The 24,786-nt window shown below is 43.4% G+C and overlaps 2 protein-coding genes across 2 annotated transcripts in view; one reads left to right on the forward strand and one right to left on the reverse strand.

Annotated features, from left to right (window-relative positions):
- Positions 1-2,959: 2,959 nt before the first annotated feature.
- On the forward strand, positions 2,960-18,612 carry BRI3 (brain protein I3). Its single transcript, XM_088529432.1, has 3 exons — positions 2,960-3,260; positions 4,649-4,763; positions 18,224-18,612. The coding sequence occupies exons 1-3, from the start codon at positions 3,095-3,097 to the stop codon at positions 18,354-18,356; spliced, it is 414 nt and encodes a 137-aa protein (XP_088385558.1). The 5' UTR covers positions 2,960-3,094; the 3' UTR covers positions 18,357-18,612.
- A 1,463-nt stretch (positions 18,613-20,075) lies between these two features.
- The window catches only part of BAIAP2L1 (BAR/IMD domain containing adaptor protein 2 like 1), a 35,126-nt gene continuing 30,415 nt past the window's right edge, over positions 20,076-24,786 (reverse strand). The window contains exons 11-14 of the mRNA XM_088529433.1: positions 24,704-24,781; positions 24,186-24,354; positions 21,043-21,083; positions 20,076-20,640 (exon numbers count right to left, since the gene is read on the reverse strand). Coding sequence (XP_088385559.1) covers positions 20,565-20,640; positions 21,043-21,083; positions 24,186-24,354; positions 24,704-24,781 — 364 coding nt within the window. The 3' untranslated portion in view covers positions 20,076-20,564. The remainder of the gene's footprint in view (positions 20,641-21,042; positions 21,084-24,185; positions 24,355-24,703; positions 24,782-24,786) is intronic.

Consider the following 24,786-nt stretch of genomic DNA (forward strand, 5'->3'; position numbering starts at 1 on the left):
AAAAAACAAGTAATTAATAGAAAGTACAATTTTAAGAACAGGATCTTGAACCTACTGTAGATCAGTATTTCTGATCTACATGATCATGTAGATGTAGAACATGATGCAAATAGACATCTTCAGTGTGTCTGCATGTCCAATTTAAAATCTTTTTAAAATAGTATGCCTGCAAGCCTGGAATCACGGTAGCATTACAGACATGTCAATGAAGATACACACACACACACACACACACACACCCCTCCAAAAAAAAAAAAAAAAAAAAAAGAGAGAGAGAGAGAGAATGGAGGAAAAATCATTGGACTTCAAAAATAATTTGCAATTAATTTCTTGGATGTTTCGATCATTCTGCGGCTGAGGGGTGCATGCCCCCGCCCCGGCTGCGCCGCAGCAGGGTGAGGGTACCTACCTACCTACCTACCTACTTCCCGCTCGGCTCGGCTCGGCTCGGCTCGGCCCGGCCCCGCGCTCAGGGCGCACCTGCCACCTGCCCCCCGCCTGCCCCTCACCTGCCTCCCTGCGGCCGGCCCTGCCCGGCCTCGCCGCCCCGGGCGGAAGGAGCCGCCGCCGCCGCCACAGCCGCGCGAGGGCAACGCGGGGCGGGACCGGCGAAGCGCGCGCTCCCATTGGCTGCAGCCGCCGCGAGCCGCCTGCGCGCGCCGCCGCTATTGGGCGGGAGCCGCGCGCGTCACGGCCGCTCGCGGGAGGATCTGTCTCCCCCGAGGCAGCTCGGGGCTTCCCTGGCGCTCCCGCCCTGCGGAAAGGGACGACTCGTGCGCGGAGGGGCCGGGGAGCGGGGTTCGGCCTGAGCAGCCCCGGGAGGGGCCCGCTCAGCGTGCGCAGATACCTGAGGGAGGGCGTCGAGGATGGGGCCAGGCCAACGACAGGGCGAGCGGCAACGGGCGCAGGCAGAAACGCAGGCAGGTCTACCTGAATTTGAGGAGAAACTTCTGGGCTGTGAGGGTGACCAAACACAGCAAGGAGTTGCCCAGAGAGGCTGTGGAGCCTCCCTCTGGAGGCGTTGATTCTGGGCAGCTAGCTGCAGGGGACCCTCCTGAGTGATCTCTGGGTGAACCCCAGCCCTTCTGTGATTCCCTTCCTTCTGTCTGGTGGCTATGGCTCCACTGAGCAGGACACACTTCTCTTCAATAAATAAAGTCTTGTTGAATTATGACCACTGGCCCCTTCTGCTTGGGATAACTTTGCTCACAGCTGCAGTTTCCTCCAGCCTCCAGCGCACGTTGGCAAAGCTGTTGTTTGCATGGAAAGCGCAGTGGGAGCAGGTCTGCCTGGGTAACTGGGGCACGTCATTGGCCCTAGACAAGGTGAGAGAGACAGGGAATTAACTCTGGGAGTGTTTAAGTCTCTTGCTGTTATGAAAGACTTGGCTCAGTCCCTGCTGCAGTCAAAAAGTTTTAAAATCTTTTTGCTGCTTCATGGTCATCATCCCAGTGTGCGTAGTCCATATGTACATTTGATTCCTCCTCCTCCCTTTGGCTTTCCCAAATCTCACTTCTTTAAAAGGGGGGATTTCTCCTTGGCATGTGACAGTTATTTTAGGGAAGTGTCTTTCCGCTCATGAGGAAGTGCTGACATTCGCGTTTTAAGGGTTTCTTTGTCTTTATTTTCTCCCGCCAGATGAGTCAGGCGCTGCGAGCAGCGAGGGCAGGCCCTGCTCACCACTCAGCACCACGTGGTCCTGGCACGGCCCGGTCCTGGCGACGCTTAGGCGCCCTCCTCCCCTCGTCCACGCACCTCTGATTTTGAGGTAAATCTTTTCACCTCTTTCTTGCTTTGTGTTCCATAAAATGAGGAGGTAAACCTCCTACTAGAGCATTTGTTATAGTGATAAACTCATGTTTGGGAACATGCAGTTACCATGGTGATAGGAGCCATGTTGGTATCTGTAATGAAAGAGAAACCTGTGAATATTTCAGAAATGAAATAGGGGTGAATCCAGCATCCTCAGGGATGAAGGTATGGAAAAGAGAGTTCCAACCCTGCGCAGGGATGTTTAAGCTCCTTTCAGAATATGTCCTGAAGGGTCCAGCCATCAGAAACGTGAATTTCAGAACTTGGAGAAACCAGCACAGGAGCTGCTGGAGTCGCTGCATGGTTCATTTTGCAAAGCAAGAGAAAGCAGCCCGTGTCCTCAGTGCTCTCCCTCCCTCCCTGTGGCATTTCTCCAGCTTCTCCTCTGCTTTTGCCCCTTCCAGACTCCCTGTTTTTCACAGGGTCTGAATTCAACTCCGCTGCCCGCAGAGCCGTGGGGCCGCGACGCTCCCGTGCAGAGCGAGGAGTCCGTGCGCACCCCGCACACACGTGCGCACCGCGCACACGCGCTGCTGCGGGGCCTCTCTGCCTTCCCCAGGCAGCACCCGCCGCGGCCCCATGTGCAAAATGGGCGACCTCCCCCCGGGCCCCCCACCTCGCGGGGGCCTCACTGGGAGGGCACAGCAGTCAGCTCTTGCGGCCAAGCTGCCCATTTCAAGCAAGGGGTATCTGCATGACATGCAATATTAAAAGTAGGCCTTGGCAAGCGTGCTAAAAATCCATCCAACCTTAAAAAAAACTTTTAAAAATACGTAAAAATGATGCAAAAAGCTGTGTTCAGCTCCCTAGGAAGGAAGGGCCAGTGGTGTGTGGGGGCTGCTGCTGGCACGGCAGTCACGAGGTCCCCACACCATGACAGCAGAGCCCACAACGCCGCACACCAACGCACCGCACCACAGGACGCGGGCAGCGCGCGCGGCCCCTTTAAGGCGGAGCGGCGCGGGGGGGACAGGCGCGTCACGTGCGGCGCCGTCTTGTGACCGGCCGCTCCGTGGGGGCCGCGCGCGCTGCGCGGCGGGGCGGGGCGGGGCGGGGCCGCTCGCCAGGCGCCGCTCGCGCCGCCCCCCCCGGGTGCGCGGGCTGCCGCCGCGGCCGAGCTCGGGCGCCGCCGGGCGGGGCGGGGCGGGGCGGGGCGCGGCGCCGAGGGGCGGCGCCCGCCAAGTTGGGCGCTGAGGCGAGGCGAGGGCGCCGCTTCCCCCCGGCCCTCCCGGCGCGCGCCGCTCCGGCAGGAGGGCGGGCAGCGCCGCCGCCGCCGCCCGGCATGGACAACAAGCCGCTGCTGCAGGACAGACCCCCCGCCTACAGCCCCGCCGCCCCGGGCGCCGGCTACGAGTACGGGCAGAGCAACTACGGCGCCATCCCCGCCCCGCAGCCCGGCTTCCAGCCGCCCCCGCCCTACCCCTACCCGGGCGCCGCGGCGGCCGCAGGTGGGTCCGGGCTGCGCGGCCTGCGCCGCCCGTTGGCCCCGCGCGAGGGCTGGGGGGGCCCTTCCCGCCCCCCCGCGGCCGCGCCGCTCTCCGTGGTCTCGGTTTTCAGGCTCTAAGCGCTGCTCGGGGGGAAATCCCGGCGCCTGGGAGAGTCCCCCCAGCGCCCTCGGTGCGGCCCCCGGGGTGCCCATGGCGCTGAAGCGCCGTTTGTGCCGAGGTTGCCCCAGAACCGCCTCCTTCCGCCCCAAAACGCCGCCAAAGTGTGGCAGCCTCATTGGTTTGGCTCGGGAAAAGAAAGGGGAAAAAAGGGAGGAAAATAGCCCAAGGAGGGAAAAAAAAAAAAGGGGGGGAGGGAGGGGGCAACTTTCCCTTTTCACGCACTTCTTTGCACTCCTGGCCTATGTTTGATTTCCTGGTGCACCTCAGTAGTCACAGAGGCTCGTGCAGGTCAGCAGGCACCGTGCTGCATTAGCTGAGCTAGGGCTAATCCCCGTGGAAGGAGGAAGCGGGAAGGAACGCCTGTGCGGAGCTCTTGAGGAGCTGCCTGGCTTCTCAAGCGTTGGGTTGAGTCTTGAGGCCGTGGATAACTCTGTGGGTAAGCTGGAGCAGGTCCTTCTATAGTGCAGGTGTTGCTGGTGGCTTTTAACTTTAAATTGCGAAGCATTAACGTTTTTCTGTGCATAACTGACTCAGGAAACCTGGACAGAAACTCAATCTAGATGATATCTGGGCAGAGTGTACCTTGACCGTACAGTTGTACTGCATATGTCTACCAGCCCTTTAAGGTCTTTTTTTTTTTTTTTTAATGTTAATGCGGTAGACAAAAATTCCTCAATATATAGTTAAGATGATACCTTAGCCTCCTGGGTTTTCTGAAGGGCTTCACTCTGAGCTGCACAGCTTTCTTACCTGTGTTTCCTTACCACTTGCAACTACTGTTCCTGCCTGATTCTCCAGTTAAAAATTTTACGTGTGGAAGTTCAGCTGGAAATGAGAGGAATGCTTATTCTCTTTCACTGGTTTGTGTACTGGAGTGGGGCATACTTGAAACACAACCTTTGGAAGTGAAATTTGTAGTTGTCCTTTGTTTAAACTTTTTCCCTGGTATTCAAATGGCATTGAAACAAACCCTGAGTTAATTATTAGCTTGGTGTGCCTTTTAGATGGTTAAAATTTACTAGGTGCTTGGATTTATGAAGTGGCTTTGCAGCTAGAAGTGCTGAATAGTTTGTTCCACCTCTGATCCAATACAGTTCTGTAAAGTGCTCCAATGAGAGTACATTTCTGTTTGTTTTCTTCCTAGTAAAGCAGTTCTGTTTCCATACTTTTAACCAGGTTACTGTTGTGTGCTTTGCACACACTGATTCAGTTGTTTCTTCTTGTTTTAGGATATGCTGTTCCTCCACCGCCAGCGCAGCCAAACTATTCGAGCACATACACCATTATTCAGCAGCCTGCTACAACCACTTCCGTAGTAGTAGTCGGAGGCTGTCCTGCCTGCAGGTAAAACTGTTCTCTAGTTGAGAAATAAACTCAATATAGATTTTTTTAAATTTGTTTGATAGATATGCAAGTAGTTACTTGATTTTCTTCAATAGTTTTTCTGTGTGTGTGTATAGTAGAACTGAATTAATTGAAAAAGTACTAAAATAAAATGAAGTACTTTCGTATATTCAGCATGGCCTTATTCTGATGGGCTCTTGACCACCACTACAATTAATGTAGTAGACTATATAAGCATGAACCTGTATTTTATGATAAAGGAAGATCTATCTGATATTTTCAATGAAAAGGCAGTTTGGTCACAAATTAAAGGCTCAGCTCTTGAAGGAGGGGAGGATAGGAGTCCTTTCTGATACGTTTATGACCAGGCTTAGCAAGTAGTGTGACTTCATTTTTTTTGTGGTAGTCACTTCTGGTTATCTGGCAGTCCTGGGGAAGGTCTTCCCATCCTAACATTATCCATGCTGTGCAAAACTAGGTGAGGTGATTGTTGGTGTTGTTTAAAAACATCACTATTATAAAACTTTTCAAGTCTTTTTTTTTTTTTTTTCCCCCACAGAAGATATGGGAGATTAATAGGTTTGAATCAAAGTGTTGATCTGACATAGGGAAGAAACCAGAATAGAGCAGTCAGCTTTTTAGTTGGAGTTGCGACAAAAGAACAAGTTCCCCCTCCAAGACCAAGAGCTATACAAAAGGGAAGGAGGTGCTCTGTTCTGCAATAATGCTGCGAGTCTACTATAGTGCTGCTGCACTTCTCAATTCTTGTCATCCAGGATGTTAACAAATGGGTGAGGGCAGCAGCACACTGCTACTGTGGTTCAGATGCTTGCATGTCTGCCCAGCTTTGATTCAAATGCAGTATCCTGCCTTTTCTGTGAAGATGCACAGGACCTCCCCTGCAGCATCTTGCAAGGAAGCACGTCATATTCTGTATGCCTTTGCTTATCCATTTAAAAACGTGCAAGGGAAACACACTCTCCAGAGTAGTTTAAATGATATCAGGTTTTAGTGTGGTGAGCATAATGGAGCTTGTTGTAGTGTCACATGCCTTCTGGCTTTGCAAAAACTGATGTTTGTTCTGGAGTCAGTACTTGCCCTCCCAAGTTCTTCTGCCATGTAAAAGCAGGTGCCTGTTGAAATTCCACTAGCTAAGGCTGAAAAATGATAGCAGCTAGAGCTATTGATCTTGAAGGAAATATGTTTTAAACAACAAGGAAATGTAGCCACAAGCTCTTCAGAGGATGTGGTAGATCCTGCCCCTCGAGTGACTACATTAAAATGCTTGTGCTTCTGCTCAAGGAGAAGGCATGAAAAAAGTGCATTACTCAGTAAAAGGTAAGCAGTATGTTTATAGGAGCTCTCTGGCCCTGAAACATAAATCTGAAAGTAAATTTAATATGGAAATGGTCTTCTGCAATAGGTTAAGACTGGAGGACTCCTGCTGACATTTTTAGGATTTATTTCTTTTTCTGGCAGTTATCCCAGACCCTTTTGAAACAATCATTTGCAAGTATAGTATTTAACTCTAGGATCCTTTCAGCCTTATCTGGGAGAATGAGTAAGCCCAGACCTTATGTAAGTTATAAAAAAGTGACCTGGTTTGAAGAGTTTTCTATCCAGTAAGTCCCACATTAGCCTTGCACTCCTGGAGGTACTCGGGACTGTGTACACTGCCTCCTGTCAGTTTAGGTTTGTTCTGAAGTAGAATTCTTGGCTTCCTTCTTCCACTCTTCTAAATTAAAACACCCTCTGCAAAAACCTTGTCCACATTTAGATTCTCGTGTTTTTTTTTTTTTTTTTTTTTTTTACGAAAAAAGCTAAGCTGCAAGGACTATTATGCCTTATTGGTTACTCTGAGCCTTATTGGTGCACCACAATAACTGTAACCTGTAGGACTCTTCTCAGCAGCTCTGAAATGCTCTCGAGTGGTGAATCCCAAGGGCCAGTAACTGTAACTAGTAGCGGTGTGTCAAGAGGCTTCCTCGCAATGCCAGGCTGTATCACGAGTTCTGCTGATTCTTTTTAGAGGAAGAGTCAGTGTGACTCGTGGTGTCAGTGCTGGGAGAGAAATCTCACATTGCTTGTGTCTTGACGTACTGAGGAGCTGATAGTCTGCTACTTTGAGAGATCGTTAGAAAGGACAGGGCTGCTGGATGGGGAGCATAACATTGCCAGTGTAGCCCTTTGTAAGGATCAGCCTTCATTTGTCTGAAGGGTTATGCTGACTGCCTCTTTTGGAAAAGAGCTCATCTTCTTGGACTTCTCTTGAGAAGCATAGTTCTGGTTTACTTCCTTGGCCTGGAAACCTGCTCTGTGGAGTATGGGATATGCAACTACACACTTAACACAGCCCTTTACAGGAAGATGTAAGGTCATCGATAACATACAAAATGATTAATAGTGGCATGTGTCTGTTTCTAATTCAAATCAAAATCACTCCAAGTTAAAACTTACGGTGTTCAAGAAGGAGTAATGTGCTTTGTCTCTTGTTTAGGTAGAAGTCTTGTATTGCGCTGTCACAAATGATCATGGGATTAATAGGTTAGCTATAGCTAAGTGGATTTTTGGGCAAAAATGGTGGTATACAGTTGTAAAATGTTCATATTCTCGGTAAAAGTAGCACCTGTAGAAGTATGGTATTATCAGCATTGCATGGACCTGGTCGCTGTGTGTTGCTTGCAGCTTCGTTACTGTAGTACTGCTGTGCCTGAGAGGTGACTGCCCTGTCTTGCAGGCCATAGCTCTTGCTTAAAATTTTCATTAGTCAGAGCCTCCTCACTCATTGCTGGTCAGCACTGCTTTCCAATTACAGGCTCTAGTTCTTGCTGTGTGTTTGCTCTTTATTTGTATTAATCTGTGGTAGTTGCAGTCCTGTTCTCTCAACTTAATGTCACTCCTTTCCCCACCCAATCCTGCCGCATAGAGAGCTGAGGTGAGATGCAGAATGTTGTCAGTTAACTTTATTGCTTGTAGCTTACATCTGATGATGGAGCAAGTTATGCTTTTAAACTCTTTCCTGTTTGCAGGAACAACTTGTGTCTTTACAGATACTAGCTTTAGAGATCCAACCATGTCATTATTTCTCCTGCTTGGAGAATGCAGGGTGGCTACTGCCCATGTGGGCACTTTCATTTTCTTTTTCTCAGTCTTGCTTTGTTTGAGTGGAACAAAGTGTTTGTTTTTCTATTACTCAAAAGAAGAAAGATCCCTTGGGGGGAGGAGGGGTTCTCTTGATCTGAACTTTGTAAAAGCTGGTTCTCCCAAAATCTGGGGTAGAGCCTGTGATGGGCCCTACTCCTGTTTGGCAAGTATTTGATTTGGCAGAAAGAGTGAGAGAAGAGACATAAGCCACTATATCAGACTTTCTCTTGAGAATTATTGCAGTGGATTTCAAGTTATAGTAATATTGAATCCCATGCCAGAGCTGGAAGGTGAGAAAAGTAGTGTTTAAAACTGCATTTATTTATTATTTTTTAACAAAGTAAAGGTTTTGATTTATGTTGTTTTTTTTCCTCAATTAAGTGCATCTTTTCTGAGAAAACAGACTCTGGGAAAATTGCAATTAGATGAGCTCCTTCAAAATTTGAATTTTTTGATTTTAGTTCAATTACTTCAAGTGCAAACACTAAGCCAAAATTGATAGAGGCTCATTCAGGATGTAGGTTTATTGCAGCTACAACAAATATAGTTGCTTAGAAATATTGTTATTTTGTGTAGATATTGAAAATATATTGTCATAATATCTATTGGTTAAAAATACAAGGAGTCAAAAAAGAGATAGCAGTTTGGAGAACACATCCAGTGTCCCGAGGATATTAGAGAACTGTGGATATTCTGTTTCTAATAGCAGGCAGATGTGCTCAGAGGTCCTTTTGAATCTCGTGAGTAAAGCTGCCTTTGAATTTCCATTTCGAGAGTGCTATGAAGAAGAATAGCCATAATAGTGCAGTAGCTCCTGGCACTGGTCTTAGTCACGAAAACAAGATCAGCCTGTGATGGGAATCAAAGCAACTTCCTCCTCGCGTAGTGCAGAGCTTTAGTAAGCGTATGCTGCGCAGACACACTGGGGCGTTCGGCCTTGCTCTGCTGTAATTTGGTGGCTGGAGCAGTTAGGGCATGAAATTTGGTAATGACTTACGCATGTGATTGCAGAGAAGAAAGACTTGATGCAGCAGACTTGAGCAGCTGCCACGAGGCTGCCTTTTGGAGTTACTGACTGGGATACTCTCTTTCTGCCAGCCTCAGAGCATAGACGTGCGGCTGCTTCGGAGGAAGGCCTGTTACCTAAGCCCAGAAGGGGGGATGTGTGGGCCTCAAGTGAGAACAACAGAGCGAGTTTAGTCTTACTGGCCTGAACTGATTTGAGGGCAATAACCCAAACATATATATATTTTTTTCTCTAATAAACCAGACTTCATGCAATTAACAAGATATAGCAGCAATGTATTCCCTAATTGATCCCTGTCAAAATGATAAGGTAGTCCCAAATTTCCAGCTGTAAGGGGGCCCAAGCTGATAGCATGCTTTCCTGAATATGCTGTTTTTCTTGGTGACTGTAATCCGATAGTTAGGATTTCTTTGTTGGAGTTTGGAGGAGAGGAGGGGAACCAGTCTTGTCTGTTGGGTGAAACAGTAACCAGAAGTAATCCTGCCTTGACTCTGTACACATCGATGGCGAGGGGGGACAGCACCAGGTCTCACGCCAGTAGCAGTACATGGATAGGTATCCATGGTGCATAAATTACTCTGGTGTGAAGCTGTAAAGCTTGTCTCTGCAGTTAGCGTGTTCTCAGAATGGGGATTCGTGCAGTGGTGCTGCTCTGCTTCACTTCCTCAGAGAAGGCCAGTGGTTTGCAGCATTCCAAGAAACATGGCTCTTCCCATCACCATAATTCCTCTGGCTCTGCAACTTGCCCTTTTGGTAGGAAGTAGAGGCTAAAAATTAAGGAAGTTCAGGTAGGTCTGCAAATACTGTGGTACCTGTTGCTGGAAAGTGACGTTTTGGAATAAGTGTTTACGTGTTTGTGCAGCCTCTGAGGAGAGCAGGCTAATGGCTGTGTGTAAGTGCAGGCCCCTGTCTGTAAATGCGGATCAGCAACCATTCAAGGTGCTTTCAGGCTAGAGGAGCTGCCACTTCTCTTTGTGGAAACTAAACCTCTAAGCATCCCTTTCTGTGCATGTGTAACTGTCAGTTCTCTTCCTATTTTATTTACAGCTAAAGATGTAAGCATGCTTAACCTAGCGGTGGCTGCAGCAGCAATCAAGCCGTTGTTGCGTTAGCTAGGACCGACTTAAGGAGGCTGTTAGGTTTGTTTCCATGTTCAAAATTAAAGATTCACTATGCAGTTTCAAAGGCCCCTGCTTGTTACTGCTCTGACTGCTGAGGTTAAAACTCTAAGGTTGGTGGCAGGTGAGATGAGATACTGGATTGAAAAATCCCACTAGTCTTGCTTGATCAGTAAGGAGTGCCTTTTTAGAAGGCAGTTGGAGACTCCCTCTAAGGGGAGAATAGTTTTCAGGTTTTGCAGAGCTTGTCTCACAAATAAAATGCCATCTTTGATTACCTGTGATGACCCCTTTATTTGTAAGGGATGAAAAATACAGATAAGCAACAAGAGGTAGTGTTAAGTCTAAAAATGCTCCTGTTAAATTGTCCTGATGATTTATATTTAAATCTGACAGTTGGCCCTTTGATCCTGAGTATTTAACTTAAGTTGCTAATGTTTTAAGACTTATTTTCAAGAAAAAGTTTATCTGGAGAGTAATTTGATTTTTAAATGCTTGTCAAAGGTAATAATTGACTGTACTTTGCAGAGTTGGCAACTGCAGTGTAGCTTAAATCTAAGACACTGCTTGCAATATAAATAAACCTTTCCTCTTTATTTTTAGATGGGGAGTGGTGCAGTTATAATCAGCTTTTATGTGGTTTATACTGTAGAACAAAATTTATGTTTGGTTACATTAATGAATCTGCAGTTTGAATGTGGCCTCTCTAATCACTCCATAGCTCATGTAGGATGTAAAAGCTAAAATGTTCATATTCTCATTTTAAAGAAGAGTAGTTTTTTTTCCTCCTTCTAAGTTTAGTAATTGTCTCAAAAGGGAGTGATCAGGTAGTGTTTCATCTAAAATTAGGTGGTGACATAAGCCAACAAGCCCCAAAAATGCATGTGTAGCTAATGCTGTAGTAAGCCCACTGCTATAGATTAGTTATGGGGACTGACCCTGAAATAATAGGTACGTTACCAGGGAGGTCACATAGTCATGGCTCAGTTACGCTTCCCATGTGAGTGTCACATGTGCCTTGGCCTTTGGTTTGTGGTCTCTGGCCCTCCCTGTTGCTGCCCCTGGAGTGTGTCCTGGGCTTGTGCTGTCACTCTGTGATTCTCCTCCCTCATTTTGATGTTGAATACGGATGGTGATTTTTCTGCACTGGTGAAGGGCTGAGTTTGGCATAAGGAATACTTTCCAAATAACCCTGTTTAGAGGTGAAGGGACTTCTGCTTACTAGTACACTTGTCCCTTGCAAGCTGATTAAGAGGGTTGGTTGTAATGGGTTAGGCAGCAGCTGTCTGTGCTGGGGCTTGCAGCTGCTCAGGGCTGACACAAGTACCCCAACTGATCTCTCTTTAACATTTAATTAGTGTATCTGTTCGCAAGGCCAGATCAAAGGTAGGCTGCTTATTTTCTTATCACACCAGCTTGCTGAGAGTCACAAAGGTAGATTTTTGGGCCAGGGTCTGAATATGAAATTAATAAAAGTCAAGGGGAAGACCTGAAAATAAAGCAAGAGTTTAAAGCCTATACAAAGTCAATGCTCACTGTGTGTGAATGGGAGAGACTGTATTAGTGTGCTAGTGAAACAAGACAAGAAGTACAAGACCCTTGGCATGCTGTGCATGGCATACTTAAATGTGTGCATTTTCTGAAGTAAGGTCTTTTGGGTGTAATTGAACTGCTTGGGAAAGGGGCTCTGCTTTTCTTTGAGGGAGCTCTAGTACTGAAAGCAGCCTAAATCTTTAGTTACTTAGAAACTGCTAGATTGTATCTTAGCCCCACTGTGTATGTGTGTTCCCAGAGAAGGGGGTTGAGAAGAAAGCTGGAGTTCCCAAGTTGTTACCACTGATTTTTATTTGGACTGAGTGCTAAGCATTTTGTGCATTTCCACAAATTACAAGTTATCAAATTCAACTTCTACACCCAGGCTCTCTCTTTTTGTTTTAATTCCGACCTCTTGTTATCACTGGATCTGTAAGCAGCCTGGCTGTGTCCAAACAGTTTTTCATCTCTGTATTTTGGCCTTTTATATACTTCCTAGAAGGTAGCTCTTTGAGTAGCATATCTTTTCCCTAGCGAATGAAGTCAAAGGCATGAGAGCCTTGTTTACTGTTCAATTCTTTAATTATAGTCTATTTTTGAGAGCCAATTACCATGTCATTTACAGTTTTAATGTCCAGCTATATCCTAGGCAAAGAGCCTGTAAAACAAAGAGGTCGCTTTGACAAAGTTTTCCTGTTAGACTTAAGCTGTACTGCAAAACTCCCATAATAACAATAATAATAATTGAGCATGCATGATAATGTGCTCAGTTAGGAGAGTTAGGGAGAAAATATCTGGAAACAAGTGTTACTATGGAGCTTCCTCACTCTTGTTTTAAAGTCAGTCTAATAGAAGCATTTTGGCTTTGGGTAGTAGGTGCTGGACCCTCTCTGGGGGAGGGAAGTGGACGCCAGGCTCATTGCCTGATATGGGGTCTAGGCCAGGAGAGCACAAGGCAGAGACTAAAGAGAAGGTATTAAACAAGCTGAGCACCTCCAGACCCTTTAACTTCCGCATGTCCTGCTTGCTGAGGTGGTGGAGGGTGATGCTGATGTGAATTTCTGCCTAGCAGCAGTGGGCTGCCTCCCCCGTGCCTGCTGGCGAAGGGCATGGCTGGGTGCAGCTGGTTAGCTCTTCTGCAGGAGAGGCAGAAGTGTTTTGAGTGCCAGGTGAGGGAGACACAAAGTGTCTCCAACCAACCCTCAAGAATCCAATGGAAATACTTGTCATTAAGCCAGCAGAAGGGAAAGGACTGCTCGAGGGCACTCGAGGCTTTGTTCATCAGCCCGCCAAGAAGCACTAGCAGAGGTATCCATTGGATGGATGTGAGGCTGCCTCAATCTGACCTCCAAGGATCTAGCAAACTGCTTTATGAAGACGAGCAGTGGTCTCATTTCCAAGAAGTCTGAAGTTGTGCTCTTGCTGCCGAGTGTGTTTATGGTCAATGTTAAAACTTACAGAAGAAATACTAGAGATAAAAATGTAATTTTATGCCTCAAGTACATACGTTCTGTAAGTCAGCAGTTCATTGTGGCAAGAATTAGTAAAGTTTGTCGTGACAACTGAACATTTTTTTTCCGTGATTTATCACTGCTTTGAGTTAGCATGTTTCTGAACACAGAGATATTAGTGTTTAAGAATACTTTGCAGTAGTAATGTGAGATGAAAGTGCTTTTAGATTGATGGGAAGATGCAGCTCTGGCAGTGCCAGTGCCTAACATGCAGGGAGCAGAGGAGTGACACTGCTCAGCTGGCAGGAGTAGCCACAACAGGCAGCACAGACCAAAACAAAATTAGCTCAGGACACTCTTGTTCTGAGATGAGGATTCGTGTGGTGACTTGAACATCATTCTACTTCTTTTAACTACTTTAATGTATTCTTGCACTGGGGTATGGAAGTAGAAAACTATTGCTGGGGCTAGCTGTAGTCTGATAATACCTTTACTAAATGTTAAGTCAACAGCTATTGCCATACCTATGTAAACAGAAGCAAAATAAGTTTATCAAAAGGAAGGGACTGATTTTGAAAGCTTAAACTTAACATTAGACTGGATAAACAGAATATCAAGGACACTTTGAAAAGCCCTTTAGTTTCCAGTGATGTTTCAGAGGAAGGCAAGTGGCTCTTAAGTTTAATCAAGATGTAATGTTTCAAGCAATTATAGGAGGGGAATGGTCTGAATTCTGCACCTTCCTTCATTCTGTTCACTTGTGCAATAGGTTGTCTGTGACTGCCCTGTAGGGAAACAACAACTCGTTGGCATTGGCACCGTGCTCGTTGAAGCCTGTATTTCAAGGTCACACTAACTCTGTGTTGGCTTTTACTGAGGATGCATCTTATTCAAGTGTTTTGCTAAACTCTGAATTATGAGTATTTAGTGTAGCTGCTCAAATTTCTTAGGTCTGAATATGCAGACTTTTCTGTCTGTCTTCATTTTGGAGGCTATTCAGATTGAGCACTTTGGAAAGTAGCCAGGTTCTGAAATTAAAATTCCCTCCAGAAATTTTTCTGCTGTTGTGTGGGTCCTTTGCCATATGACATGCTGTGCTGAAACGATGTGTTGTAGGGTGGTCCCTCAGTAGGGACTGAGCTGGAGCTGATCTACATTCATAGCAGGTTCTAATACTGCTCTAAAAGGACATCAGTTCTGGAAGTAGAAATGGGAAACACTATGGGTTATTTTAAGTGATGGATGTCTGAATTTTTCTAGCTGCTAGAAGTAAACTTGTTAAACAGCTTATGACAGCAGTGCTGCATCTCTGATATCTTCTGGTGACTTAGGATGTCTGAGTGTGAATAGCCAGTATATTCTTGTACGTACCTAATTGGTACTTTCCACAGCCAAATGTTGATACTGAAAGTACCATTTAGTTGTAAATCTATAGCTGGAATTTTTGAGTCTCTCATATCCTGCTATAGTATTAAGCTCTAGATAACTAGTGCACCTTGGCTTATGCATGTTAATTATATTGTTTCTTGCCCTCTAAGAAAGATCTCTGAACATAGGAGAGAACATGCTGGCAACTGGATATTGCCAATGTGTTTAGCATTTTCAGGTAACAGGCTGGAACAACCCTTTTGGCTGGCAGCATGGATTTTGCAGGATGTGTTGCTTTTTTATTGGCTCAGGATCACCTGAATGCGCTAGGAGAGGCGGATCCTTGTGCATCCTGTACCTTGATGTTTGCATCATGCCTGTTTGGCTGTGTTTCTTGTAGCAGTTGCCAGTTTTGTTCAATTCACTCTAGTAGTCTCTCTAGTCTGAGAGTACTCTGAGGCTAAAAGCTACAATAGAAACTCCCAAAACTGCCAAATGATGCTTGCTTTTTATGCCATGCTTATGTAATTTCATCTTTAGATGTCTCGGAACAGTCTGCGGCAGGTCTCTGAGACAGGAGCCAACAATTTCTAATCGCTAGAGCAAATGTGTGACCCATTGGCCCCCCCAAGGTGTGAGAGGACAATTCTACAGCAAGAGGGGGCCTGGGGGTGTTGACAGCAGCCTGGGAGCATAAAACGAGAGAATGGAGCTAGACTCCTTACTGAGGTGTATGTGGCAGGAAAATGAGAGATAGTGGCAGTATATTGAAAGCAGAAAGCACCTAAAGGATAGAAAGATAGTATTTTGCACAGTGAGAATAATGAGGCATTGGAGCCAGTTGTCCAGAGAGGCTCTGTCATTCTTATCACTGCAGCTTTACAAGATTTGACAGAACAAAACCCTAAGCAACCTGGCCTGAACTGTTAGTCTTTTCAGTAAGAGGTTGGACTAGGTGATCTCCTGTCTTGTCCAGCCTGAGTAGTTCTGTGAAATATCTTGTGTCATGGTCAACAAGAATCACAGAATCGCACAGAATCACAGAATGGTTGAGGTTGGAAGGGACCTCTAGAGATCATCTAGTCCAACCCCCTTGCTCCAGCAGGGACACCCAGAGCATCCACATGGAGGTGGAACTTCTTGTGTGTACCCATTACCCCTTGTGCTGCCACTGGCCACCACCAAGAAGAGTTTGGCCCCATCCTCCCTACATTCTCTCAGGTACTTATACACATTGATCAGATCTCCTCTCAGTCTTCTCTTCTCCAGGCTAAACAGGCCCAGCTCGCTTAGAATCTATGGCTTCTGCTAAAATTAAACTGTGTTCTTACCAGCTTTAATCAGAAATTAGGTCAAGTGTTCCTGAACTACTTCTGAGGCTTGTAATTGGGTTGGATTTCATCAGATGACCAGATTTGCTGTCACTCTCCTGTTCTCAAGCTGGCAGGATTCTCTGTGCTCCCTGCTGCAGAAGACATTCTGAAGCTCAATGAAGTAGGCTGCATTAATGAAAAGTGTCTCTTGGTTTGGCCAGCTGTTACCAAACAAGTTTATTCTTTTCTTGTACAAAAATATTTTTAAAAGACTTGTATAAAAAGCTAGGAAAATGTATTTCCCTTTTGAACCAAGGGATTTTAGGAACCAATGGATGCTGCAGTCAGCGGGCAGCTGATACCCATCAGCAGTGGCTGTGCTTTGGATGAGACAGCTCCAAACCATTCTCATACTAGACTGACCTCTGTATTTGTGCCAAATGGGAGAGGAAAGGAAGCTTTTGTGGGGAACTCTAGTGCCCTGCTTGGGACTTCTGTGTCTGGCAATCTTGATGCAATAGGACAAGAAATGCAAGTCATGTTTTTGGGAGCAGCTGGACTACTAAATGGCTCGAGTGCTAAACAGGCCTAAGGAAGCTGGCTATATATCCAGAAAGCTTTGCTAGGATCTTGCTTTCCATTGGGTTGATAATGAGATTTAAATCATCTTAGACTGGGATAAGAAGCCAAAAGTTGCTAAATAGCATCCATAACAGAAGGACTTGCTTTGGAGTGCCTCTTTATACTGGAGGTGCATGTTGACTCATATTAGACATAGGTCGTGCTAGTAATAAGTTAGGACTGGGTGAAAATTCATCGCTTGCCCCACCTGAACCATTGCTATCATTTCTCAAATGCACTTCCACAGCAGATAGGCTTTGTGCTAAAGAAATGTACATCACTTTTATCAAGACTGCTTGCTTATGTAACTTTGCTATTTCAAATGAAGCAACTGTAGCATTACTTCTGCTTTTAAATGTTTTTCTTCTGTCACTTGACTTACTGCCAGATAGGCAGTTAGAAGATCACATGGCTTAAATAGAAATTCTTGATTCTTTTCACAGAACCAAAAAGCCAGATATTGCGAAAACATCCTCATTTGTCAGCTGATTACTTAAAAGTACTTAACTTTGATAGAGTTGTATTGCTTATAGGAACGAGCAGTATTTTACAATTTGCATTAGAACTGCATTACAGGGACCAAAGAATTTAAGGAAACAAACAACTAAATATTCTCTTCTGTATTTTAATTCACCTGCAGCTGTTATTTGAGCTCATTTTCCACCAGTGGACCTCTGTGGAAACCAACCAAAAAACTGTTAGCTTTCTTCTGGGGCAAGCCCAGCGATGAAACTCCAATTTATACTACAGATGCAGAACTACCTAGTTTTAACTTGCTTAGTTAAGACATGCGCTAGATTTTTCTTCAGAAGCCCTTACCCAATGTTACACAACTCTCTGCCTATTCAGATCTTTCCCTTAGGAAAAAAAAAAGCTTAGAAAGGCCAACCTAATCATCACATCAAACAGAGGGACTAGTATATATATATTTTTTCCTCTGGAACAGCTCCTGTCCACAGTTATCCTGTGGGGGACTTGAGAGTGAACAAACAGAGGATTCACACCAGGATATTATAGAAACAAGGTAGAACATATGATACAAATGTGACTGCTGCCTGTTGTGACAGACCTAAACAGCTGAGAAATGGAGTTGTTTGGTTGACTTGCAGTAATCAGTGTGCCATTGTTCAGTTAAGTCTTTGGCACTGTGTCATTCCAGCGGATTCAGGAGATAATTTCAAAAGCAGAACTGGTGTCACTTTACTCACACAAATGTTTATTTCTAAAAAAGTTTACCTATAAGAAAAAGCTTGAGCCCAAGAAGGAGATCAAGTTGTAATGCTTGATACTTGCTTAAACACTCAGGGCAAAAGTTGTAATTTTACTTCTGTGTAATAAGTTAGAGGGATGCAGGAATATGTGAAAAGAGCCCTGAGTTTTAGATTCTTCAAGGACATCTTGTAACACCATGTGCACCAGAAAGCTGCAGTAGCACAGACTTTCCTATTAAACCTTTGAAAATGCATGTGGCTTAGGCTAGTTCCCACTGGATATATAGTGCTCGACCCGTATCTTGCTTTCATTGTACCTGAATTACCCAAGGGTTGTAGTTAAATGCATCTGTTTAGCTTTGGAAGAGCTATGTTCTGTTCTAAGGACCTGCCCAGGACTCCAGTGACAGGAAAACAGTCTGGAACGAGGCAGTTAGTCTGACCTATGTCTTTAGATATAGTATACTTTTTTTTTTTTTTTCCTCCTTTAAACAGGGAAATTCAAAGCCTTCTGCTGCATGATGTAAAAATAAGAGCCTTTTAAGAGGAAAACTTTGAACTTCATCCTGCTTTCTGAAGCCTATGACAGTGTCATGTTAGCTACTACAAGCTCAATATGTGACTTTGGGTGAAATGTGGATACTCTTGACTCAGTCTGTTTTCCCTTTTTGCAGGGTTGGCGTGTTGGAGGACACCTTCACCTGTCTTGGTGTTTTGTGTGCCATTGTATTCTTTCCAATTGGGATTCTGTTCTGTCTTGCACTGAGACAGCGAAGATGCCCTAATTGTGGGGCAGCTTTTGGCTAAGGGGATGAATGTGGACGTGCTTATGGAAGCTACAACTGTTAGCATACTCTTTCTAATGTAAATGTCATGTACAATCATTTTATTTGCTTTAGACCTGTTTTGTAAAGTGTGAAGAAATTTAGTCTCTTGCATGTAATTTAAACTTAATCTTTTATGAGCATGTGCATTGCAAAACATGAAAACCCAACTTATTTTCCATGTTTAGTGGCACCTCTTGAAAACTAAATAAAACCGCTCTTCTTTTTGCAATCCTCAACTTGTGGCCGGCTTATTAAGTATTTGGCTAGATGAAGTATGTGACTAGCTTGTATATGATAATACACAGTCTGGACGTGAAGTTTGTAACCTGAGCTACAAAGGAGGATGAGTCTATGTCAAAATCCTTATGGTAAAAAGTTTGTTTATTTTTTTTCAGGGCTACATGTGTTTAATGGAACAGTCTCTTCACTCTCTATCTCTTTCAACAAAAATATTGTAACAGCTTTCTCCCATATTTTAAAAGACATGGTTAAATATATCCTTCCTCTAAAGAACTGAGTTGTAGCTGACAAAGTGACAGCCCTGTATTAACTGGGAGGTATTTGCTTATAGGGACAACCATGACCGCAGGAGGTTGTACTAGCAGAGATCCACGTGCTACTGCAGAAGCTTCCCAGCACCATGTGAATTAATATCAGTACCCCAGCCAAGAGCAATATCTGATAGTGCAGCAGGGAGCACTTACCTAAAGAGAGAGCTGTGGTGTTGCCAAATGCTGGCTTTCAGCAGATAAAGGTACTTTTGCATGTCAAAATACTTAATTCTGCTACTGAACTGATGAAGGCCAGTGTAGTATAGCCTGATTTGCCTCTACCTAGTATGTTTTAGAAAGCTGGCTTCAGTATAAGTTGTATTCCTAAAGTATCAGTGTTCTGAAATGCAACGACAGATTTTTGAGCAAGATGACATAGCAAAAGAAGTATCCTCAGCCTTGATCTTGAAAGGCAGCCTGAGAGGAGAGGGAGGGACGCTCTGCCTCTGCAGCCATCACATGCTCATGGACCCAGGTGACTGAAATGCATTTACCATGACTTGAATCTGCTCTTTATAGTGGTAGAGGTATGGAAAAACAAAACAAATATGCAGGAGATGCTGCATATTTGAGGGCAGAAAGTACATATAGGTGAGGTAGAATGGAGCTGTTCTGGTACTGAGTCCAGATTAAGGATGAGATTGTGCTCAAAAGATACAGGCTTTTTACAGTAGGTGAGAAGTGAACTGTACAGACACAGAGCGAGAAGTCAGTTTCTCAGATTATCTGCCTAATTCCACATAATTTAAGAGATCAGAGCCTGAGGAAATAACTCCAGGTCCAGAGTGCTGCACTTTAAAAAGCTGTATTTCACTTATCTAAGATACTATACCCTGCCAGCATTAATGCCACTGCTAAGCTCCTTAACCAAGAACTTGAAAAGCTTCATCTGTTCTGCCTTTTGTGAAGGGCTGCAGCCATGTAGAACTTCAAAGGCAGCTCTTTACATTAGCATTTGAAGAAAAATCATGGCACTATTTTATTATGACATTTTTTATAAGACTAAAGTTTGACAGTGTTTTAAAGACGTTATCATTGAAGAATGTGCTTACAGTACAGCATTTGACTATAAATATAGGTTTGTGTTAACATTTAAAACTTTGTATCTGTAAACATTTTAGCAAAGCATTTACAACCATGCCTATTTTTAGAGGATAAATATTTATTTATAATCTAGGTTGTCTGTCTTAAACAAAAATAATGAAATATAATCACTTTATACAGGCAATTCTCTACTCTGCAATATTAAGGCAATTGTTATACTGTTTATTTGGGGGAAAAATCAGCTTTTGTCATATTTAGACTTACTCTAGAACTTACCATTGCAGTTTCCAAACAATGAATGCCAGAGATTGATTGCTGTGAGCTTCTAATTAGCTTGGCTACTCCAGTATTTTCACAATTCTGTCACACTACAAAAAGGCATTCTGCAAAATCAAGTCAAAATGCTCAAACATTTGCCTAAAGCAGTTACCTCATTAGAAAGTTAGAGGTTTTTAAAAATCAGAAGTACATTCCAGTATGTTTCTACTGTACAGTAATTACATTTAAATAAGTTTTTAGAACAACTTTAGATAGCAGGTTTCCTTATTGAAAATGATGTTTAGAAGAAGGAGGTGCAGTCATATGAGTTATATTCATCGAATAATTGGTGCTGATCTGTCATTTGTTACGGTTGGTCTGAGTTTCACCGTGGCAAAAGGATTTTCTCCACTGCAAAGAAATACACAAAGTTACCAGAAGGCTCACTGTAATACACCATGTCAACAGCCAGACTAATGTTTAAGCCATGCAGTTTCTTCATGAAAGAGTTGTTTGGAGACTACAATTACAGCTTTAGGCTACAGGTTTCTATGTAATTTATTTTAATTTTTTAAAACCAACATTATATATGACAGATTTTTTCCCCAAAGATTGTATTATCAGCCTCAAGTGCCATATTTAAAATAATTCCATTCCTGAGAAAAGTTCAACCCATTTTAGCCATCATGTTTTACTAGGGCCCAGGAAAGTAAAATGCAGGAAAAACATCCTCTTATCCCCTCACAATTACTACAGTGATATTGGCCACTAAAAATGTCAGTGTGGATGTATTATAAAAGTTTTTAAAAATACCTTAGAAAAGGTGGTTTTATAATGCCATTCATATCAGGTTTCTGTAAAAGAAAGAATACATATATGCATATATATAGAAATAGGCAGAAACAAATGCTACAGGTGGTCTTCTCACTATCCTCTAAAGAAAAGAGGCCCTGTCATTAAAACAAGATAAAACATCTAGCCATTTGCAGAAATAATTGTGCAGTTTACCTGCAGAGATACAGTTGGAGAGAGAATTATCTCAGACCATCAACTTCAGAAAGGTAACAAAACAGCAGCTGTTTATGTGCAGGGTAGAGAAGAGGCATCCTAAGCCAGTGCTACCTTTTTCTGTTTTTTCAAGTTTAAGATCAAAGAATCAACCAGGCTCAGTTCTACCTGCACTGGAACCTTTACATAGCTTTATAGGCTAGCTTTTGGTAGGTTAAAATAGCAAACGAAATGTCACTGAAACAAAGTCATCAACCAAAATATGTATTTTTGTGAAAATAACCTAGGAGATGGCAGTGTTGCAGCGTGAGCATTACTACAGGATGCAATGTTTCAGAAGTGATAAAAATGAACACCTACCAATGACAATAACGTCATTGGCAAACCCGTTGCACAAAGCAGGCATTTTGGCAAAAATTTGATGTCCACACCTTCTCTTCTCCCCTGCTTCAACTTCTAGTAAACAAGTCAGGCTTAAAGTTACATATTTTGAAATCAGCAGTGATCTTAAGCGTGTGCTTAGCTCGTACACGCACATGAACACTAACTGCAGTCACAATGCTGGGGGTAACTAGCATTAGACCTACAGCTTGCTTTGATGAATCTGAATCATATACTACCTTACTGAACACCAGCCATCAAAAACTTACCAACTACTAACTCTTTTTTGGATGAAAATCTTTTGTATAAAACTCTTCTACATAACACGTAATTAAAATCTTAAATTCCATCATATTTAAAACTGCAATTTGCAAGAACCATCTCTCATCTTTCCTGCTTGAAATCTTAAGCTGCTAACTCTATTCTGAAACAGAAAGGAGATGCCTCAATGAATCATTTTGTGCTTCTACATAAAAGACACTCTAACCGTATTTTTTACATGTGTACAAATACTGGACCAGTCTACAGACTAGCTTGGAGTAATATTTAGCTTATTTCCAAAGCCTCATGGTGGGCTGGGAGTGGTGACTTTCACAGAAGCAGGAAAGACAAGGAAGCAGCAGAAAGATTCAAAAGAATGAAAGGAAATAGCAATTATGGAGCAGAATCCTCGGGTGCATGTGCACTGACTTTCCTCTACACTTTTTTATTTAACAGATAAGAAGAATCAGGAGATCACAGTAAAAATAGAGCTGTTACGAGCTGCAGGATACCTCAACAAGAGTAGTGGCTAGCTTATGCTCTGCAGTCCCTCAGGTTTTGGAACTTGCTTTCCCTGTGGAAATTTGGATGTATTTATCTTCCACTCCAAAAACACTACAAGCCAATCTGGCCTCCAAAGAGATTCTGATCAGAATCCTGTCCTACTCTTATCAGCTACATGATTTGCAGCTCCTCCTGCTTTTTCAGTTCAACAAGATTGCTAGTCCATGACCCGTACATTTATTCATATAAATAAAATGTCATAAAATGAAAAAAAAAACCCTTTCTTAAGGTGACTGCTCTTGAGAGCTGCCAGAGGACAGTTAGCCATATAAAAGGCAGCAGCACAGTGAGACAATTTAACACATTCAATAATTTTAGGGCTGTACAGCAACTCACCTTTTTATTTGTCAGAGGGCAAAGAACTCACTGTACAGCTTCCTTGGCAACTTTCACAGGCTAATACATCTCCTAACTACCACTAACATAATTGCATTTGAAGGACATGTTGATCTCATAGGTCTCAACTGTTAGCCATAGAATAAACGAGCCTGTGTATAAGTCTGACATTACATGGTTGTTAGGGGTCATTGCTTCTTTATCCAAAAAGGAAACTCACAAATATGTCAAAATATAGACGGCTTTCTTCACAATAATTTTAGAAGTTCCCAGATACTTGATTTGGAAAGGACTCAACACTAAAATTTGCATCTTTTTGATATTCATTTCGTTGATGCGAAAAGGTTTTTTTCTTATAGAAAAACACTGTCCTAGTAGCACTATGGCACATACTTCCCACACAGCAGGGCTCATTACTGATAAAGCACTTAGATGAATAAATCCACACTGAGATGTGGATTGAAATATGCTATATTGAAATATACCTGCTAATACTAGAGTGTTCTGACAAAAGTCCACTAAACTTTGAATAAATTTCTTAGAAAAAAAAAAAGGCATCTCAAAACCTTACTATTGGGAGAGATCTTAATGAGAGGAGAGTTTCCCTCCTCCCCATCAAGCAGCTTTCATTTTCCTTGTTGTGAACCTAATCTTAGCTGCCGAGCATACAGTTTTTCACTCATTTTGAGGATCACAGATTCTCCATAATGACTTCTAGCAGTCTTACTTGCCTTCCTACTGGAGAAAATATACCTTTATTTCAATTTCTGTAACTTCAAGAGACATTTTTAGCAATGGTTAGCAGAAACGCGTCACACCTGTAGCTGTTTGGCCAACATAGCTGTACAGAGGCTTTACAGAACCAAGTTCAATATGATGAAAGGTTTCCAAAAGGCCTATAGAGCTGGACATCTCACAAGTTTCCTCTTAAAAAAGATTCTTTAGAATTTTCCTACTATGAAGTACAAATTTACACAGGCTACTTCAAATTGTACTGTATAATTCAACAAATCACTTAGGATAAATACCTGTCACTCAGATCTTTATATTACTATATAAAATATTTAAGTTTTACCAATAAATAACTAAATGTAATTTATAGAATTCCCTCTCAGGAATTTTGCTTATTATAGACTTTAATTAGTACATCCATACCTCAACTACATCCACAAAAATAATATCAACTTTCATGGAGCTGCATGAAGTATTCCTGAACACAGAATTGAGCCTACTAAATTCTTAAGTGACTAAAGAAACTAAAGTCACCTAAGATGATGGATTTGTACTGCCTTCCATGAAGAAGTTCTAGTTTGTTCACTTGTTCCTAGAATATTCCAGGACTTCACATAAGGTCTAGAAAACTAAGGAGGACAGAACACTTGGATTCATGGTGTGTGATTACTTACAGCACCCCCACTTTCTGCTGATGCTTTAGCAGCGGTAACTTTGGAAGGCTCCATTCTCCTGTCTGACGTTGAACCTGTTTGCGAGGCTCCCACATAGTCTGGTGGTGGGAGGACAACCCCAGCTTTTTCTGCAAGATTTACAGAACTGACACTTCTGATCGGTGCAGGGCTGCAAGACATAATCCAACAAATGGTATTTTCAGTATTAATATAATATATCTTTTGCCCCTAGAAGATATCTTTAGTCCCAGAGAAGCCCAAGTGCAAGAGCTGAAATTTAACACAGGCACCGTCCCGCTGCAGTTGGTGGGACACCAACAAGTCAGGGTGGTGCTAGTTCTTGAGTCCACGGATAACCATCAAAACATGATAACGTAACCACGGCATCATCCTACAAACTGTTAGAAAGTTTTTACCGTGCACATTCCTAAGCAACAGAGAGTGTGAGCAGAAAAGCAACATTTAAAATAAAAATGTAAAGATTTGGGCATTCCAGCAAGTCCCATCTAAAGTGTTACCTTGGCACTGGGGCAAATGCTTTTTCTTCCGCTGGCTCTTCGAGTGGTTTTGTATATGAAGATGGAAACCATCCTTTGCTGTA

Source organism: Tinamus guttatus, unplaced genomic scaffold (assembly GCF_059628265.1).
Source record: "Tinamus guttatus ecotype Peru unplaced genomic scaffold, ASM5962826v1 Tinamus_guttatus_pri_ptg000330l, whole genome shotgun sequence".
In the NCBI taxonomy this organism is placed as follows: domain Eukaryota; kingdom Metazoa; phylum Chordata; class Aves; order Tinamiformes; family Tinamidae; genus Tinamus; species Tinamus guttatus.

Coding starts and splice junctions, on each gene's coding strand:
- BRI3 (XM_088529432.1), top strand. CDS start 3,095: ATGGACAACAAGCCGCTGCTGCAGGACAGACCCCCCGCCTACAGCCCC. Junction 3,261..4,648: donor GGGCGCCGCGGCGGCCGCAG/GTGGGTCCGGGC, acceptor TTCTTGTTTTAG/GATATGCTGTTCCTCCACCG. Junction 4,764..18,223: donor GGAGGCTGTCCTGCCTGCAG/GTAAAACTGTTC, acceptor CCCTTTTTGCAG/GGTTGGCGTGTTGGAGGACA.